Source organism: Anarhichas minor, unplaced genomic scaffold (genome assembly GCF_050575085.1).
Source record: "Anarhichas minor isolate MPS153535 unplaced genomic scaffold, ASM5057508v1 ptg000080l, whole genome shotgun sequence".
In the NCBI taxonomy this organism is placed as follows: Eukaryota; Metazoa; Chordata; class Actinopteri; order Perciformes; family Anarhichadidae; genus Anarhichas; species Anarhichas minor.
The window spans coordinates 3,655,133-3,659,436 of record NW_027466526.1 but is presented as its reverse complement, the minus strand read 5'-3'; the positions used below and the strand labels follow the sequence as shown (position 1 = coordinate 3,659,436).

Below are 4,304 nucleotides of genomic sequence, written 5' to 3'. Positions count from 1 at the left end.
TAGTCTACGTTGTTAATAAGTGAGTGGTTGATGCCTTTATTCAAGGAACAAAAGTTTAGAAAAATGTACCTAGCTCTGGAAGGAAATTACATCGCTTTTCGCCAGCAATATTTACGTTCTGTGTGAAAGTATTAATTAATTAATAAAAAAGAAAACGTCCCCGGCTTAAAGGCCCTAAATCAAAACTGCAGCCGGACATGCTAACGATTGCATGTTATATTAGAACAGAGTCTATTTCTTGCACTTGCTTTGCTGTTTCGGGTTTTTTGGTAAGACAAAAAAAGGGCACGTATCGCCCTCCCTCAGCCTCACACCACTTCAACACTCAGCTCACTGCTGTCTGGTGTGCAGGGAAATATTTTAAGTCAAATTGGCGTAAACGTTACAGCTACATGCTGTACGTGACTCACATCCATACTAACCAACTTTACAGCAAGTTACAGCAATGAATCATGCACAACTTCATGCTTGTATCTCAATCCTGCTGTCTGCAGGTTGAACTGGAGGCTGTCAGTCCAAGATTCTAGATCCAAGATTCAAGATCCAAGATTCCATTCTAGAATGGAATCTTGGATCTAGAATTCTAGAGCCCATCATGTTCTGTGTTCACACATCTCTCTTGACTCAAAAGACCTGTTGAAGCGTATGAAACAAGCCAACAAAAAAACTCTCTTACTAAGAAAATCAAGATGAGCAACTGGGGCAAATCGTCACACATGCCAAGCTCATTGTTTAATGAGCTCCGCCTGGAGGGGCAATTTTGCGACGCAGTCATCAAAGTGGAGGACGTATCGTTCGCAATCCACAGGGTCATCCTGTGTAAATGCAGCCCGTACTTCATGTGAGTTATTTTTCTGATACCAGGGGGAATCTTGTGAATGTATATCCTTCAAATGTGCAGAAAGTAATAGTTAATGATCTGAAGTCTGAGAGACTAATCACACAGTATGTAATGAGTTACATAGGTTCATGTAGCATTTGTGATAAAAAAAAAAAAAAAGTTTGACGTACAGGAGAAGATATCAAATATTAGGTTGGTGAAAGGTAAATGAAGGTTCTTGCTGCCATTCAGTTGATTACAACTAAATACCAACCTCCATGATGTGACATTTGGGAGTGTTTGGGAGTACATTGATTGCAGATTGCAGTTTTCTTTAATTTAAGTTGGATTTATTATTTGAACTCCACAGTAGTTCTCAGTTCCATAGTACTGTGCTTTTAAGCAGATTAGTATTATGTAGTAGCATTGAGTATTATGTGTCTTCAGAAAGTGACTGTGCTAGTTACACTCTTTGCTTCTGTGTATGTTCACTTAAAAACATTATTATTGTTATCAATGTGAAGATGAGAAGAAAAATCTGAAGTCAGTTTTTTTAATCCTCTGGATGTGTGTTCATCTTGACCCGCAGGGCTCTCTTCACACACACGCCACATCCAGACAAAAAGGTCTTCGACATACCCGGCCTGTCTCCTGAAGTGATGCAGCTCATCATTGAGTTTGCATACACCGGCTCTGTTTCTGTGACGTGGGAAAACGTGCAGGAGCTGCTGCTGGCAGCCAGTCAGTTCAACATAATGGGCGTGGTGCAAACTTGCTGCGACTTCCTGGGGGAGCAGCTCTGCCCAGAGAACTGCATCGGCATCTTTCAGTTCACCGGCATCTACTTCGTCACCGAACTGCAGCACAAGGCCTACCGCTACATCATTGATCACTTTGAGAAGGTTGTTTTCTCTGAAGAGTTCCTGCAGCTCTCGGTGCAGCAACTCACCGACATCCTCGGTAGAAACGACCTCAATGTGAGAAAAGAGAGCATTGCGTTTGAGGCCGTCCTTCGCTGGATCGCCCATGTACCCGAAGAACGAAAAGCACACATCGCAGTACTCTTGTCTAAGGTATGATAACCTTCTGTCACCAGATTTTGTTTAGACTTACATCTTCTGCATTTGGCTGATGGTGTTATCCTGATTGCAGGAAAGTTAATTAAATTTTAAAGCTTTTAAAGGAATTTATTGACAATAACAGAAATATAGAAGGTCACCAGTCTAAAAGTTTTGAATATTCAAGAAAAAAAGGGCGAATATTAGCCACAGTTAAAATAATTATAAAAAGCTACAGAGGTCTGGACACTGGACTCAAGTACAATCCTGTTTTCTCTGTGTAGGTTCGACTGGCCTTGATGAGTATGGACTACTTTAGGATCAATGTGATGTCCAATGAGCTGGTGAAAAACAACATGAAGTGCCGGCCCATGGTCAGGGAAGCCATTGCAACTATGTGTCACTTAAAGACAAACAGACGCTCTCATCTCTGCAACCATCTCGTCCATCCTCGCCTGCCTAACGCCGTCCTGTTGGCCATTGGAGGCTGGAGTAGCAACAATTCGACAAACTTCATTGAGGCATACGATGTCTGCGCTGACTCCTGGATCAAAGTGGCAAACCATCTCGAGCATCCTCGCGCTTATCACGGCACTGCCTTCCTCAATGGGAGCGTCTACTGTGTTGGTGGCTTTGACGGTGTGGAGCATTTCAACAGCGTGCGCAGGTTTGACCTGAGAACACACACCTGGCATGAGGTGGCATCCATGAACCACCGCCGCTGCTATGTGAGCGTCACTGTGCTGGACGGGTGCATCTATGCCATGGGAGGTTTTGATGGGCACGCACGACTCTGCACTGCAGAACGCTACAGGCCCGAGACCAACCAGTGGAGTCTTATTGCACCAATGCAAGAGCATAGGAGCGATGCCAGCAGCACAACACTCCACAACAAGGTGGGTGAAGTGAAATAGCATCTGGGAGTAATTCAAGAGTAACAGAGTAGCATGAGAGGGACTGGAACATTGCTAATTTGATTTTCTACCAGTTTGAAACAAGACTGCAATGTTGTAAAAATAACCAAATTATAAGATAAAAGTCAAGTTACACAATTAGTGGTTCTGTTTGACCTTTCGAGGTCGTGTTGAAGTAAATGGAATAATTGGCCAGAGGGTAGTGTCATACTAAAGGTCTTCAGCAACCTAAAGGCTATGGGAAGATTTCATGATGTGTGCATGGAAGTGACAAGAGATGTGTGTGGCACTATTACATATAGTTAATTTGTATGAGGATGGTGTAAGTAGAAAGGCCAACATGTTAAACATTTAACACATTTGACTACTTATTACATGTATGGCACTGACATAGACCTAACTAATTGTAATAATGATAATAATTTAAAGAAATATTGGCATGATAATACAAAGTATTAGATTCTAGACCCTAATGGATTTAAAGACCAATACCAATATTGATATTTGAAAGTAAAAAAAAAAAATCAGTTGTACGATTCTCAGCTGTAATTCACGAATCAACTTGCGATAGAGTAGAAATGTATCAGTTTAATTTATAACCAGTTGAAGCTAAGACCCTCTGTTCTCCCCAGGTTTACGTTTGTGGTGGTTTCAATGGAACCGAGTGCCTGCAAACGGCTGAATGTTACAGCCCAGAGACCAACCAGTGGACAACGATTGCCCTCATGAACTACCAGCGCAGTGGAATTGGCATCATTGCATATGCAGACCATGTCTATGCAGTAAGTACATAAAACAGTGACACGCTAACTGTGTGACATACGAAGAGATTTGGTCAGCAGTTGTTTTTTTTGTCTCAGAGAGTCAGAAAAAGTTGAGTTGCAAGTGTTCTTTTTTGCAAGGGCGTTGAGAAATTGGTTCGATCTCAAACGTTTCCACCTTCATTTCACTTTTCCTCCCAAAGGTTGGTGGCTTTGATGGCTCCATCCGTCTGTGCAACGTAGAGGCCTACAACCCTCAGAACAACACCTGGCGCGAAGTGTCCCCCATGTCAACTCCCCGCAGCAACTTCGGCATCGAAGTGCTCGACGATAAGCTCTTTGTTGTTGGGGGCTTCAGCGGCTTCACCACCTCCTATAACGTCGAGTGCTACGACGTAACAACTGATGAGTGGACTGATGCTTGTGACATGGAGATTTCCCGCAGTGCCCTGAGCTGCTGTGTGCTGTCCAACCTCCCCAACAGGGCCGAGTACATTGTCCCCCGTGACGTCCAGTCGCTGGATGATGTGTCTTTGGAGTCCTGAGCAGTGCCCCTGTGCCAAACATAACATAATGAAATAAATTTCCTTGTGGATTAAACTGCTGTTACTCCAGAGGTTTCTTTAACTTTTCAGGTTGTGCAACTTATACGTTTTATGTTCTGTGAGGAGGAGGCTGTCTCTGACCTGCAGAAACAGGGTAGATCCAGAGTGCACTTATGTGCTGTATTCTTTGTATCTTGCGGATTTAA

General features: G+C 43.1%; 1 protein-coding gene across 1 annotated transcript; it reads left to right on the top strand.

Annotated features, from left to right (window-relative positions):
- The first annotated feature begins 667 nt into the window (after nucleotides 1-667).
- On the top strand, nucleotides 668-4,098 carry LOC142938128 (kelch-like protein 10). Its single transcript, XM_076081356.1, has 5 exons — nucleotides 668-841; nucleotides 1,410-1,893; nucleotides 2,163-2,774; nucleotides 3,425-3,574; nucleotides 3,757-4,098. Exons 1-5 carry the CDS (start codon nucleotides 690-692, stop codon nucleotides 4,096-4,098), a joined length of 1,740 nt encoding a protein of 579 aa, XP_075937471.1. The 5' UTR covers nucleotides 668-689.
- The last annotated feature ends 206 nt before the right edge of the window (nucleotides 4,099-4,304 follow it).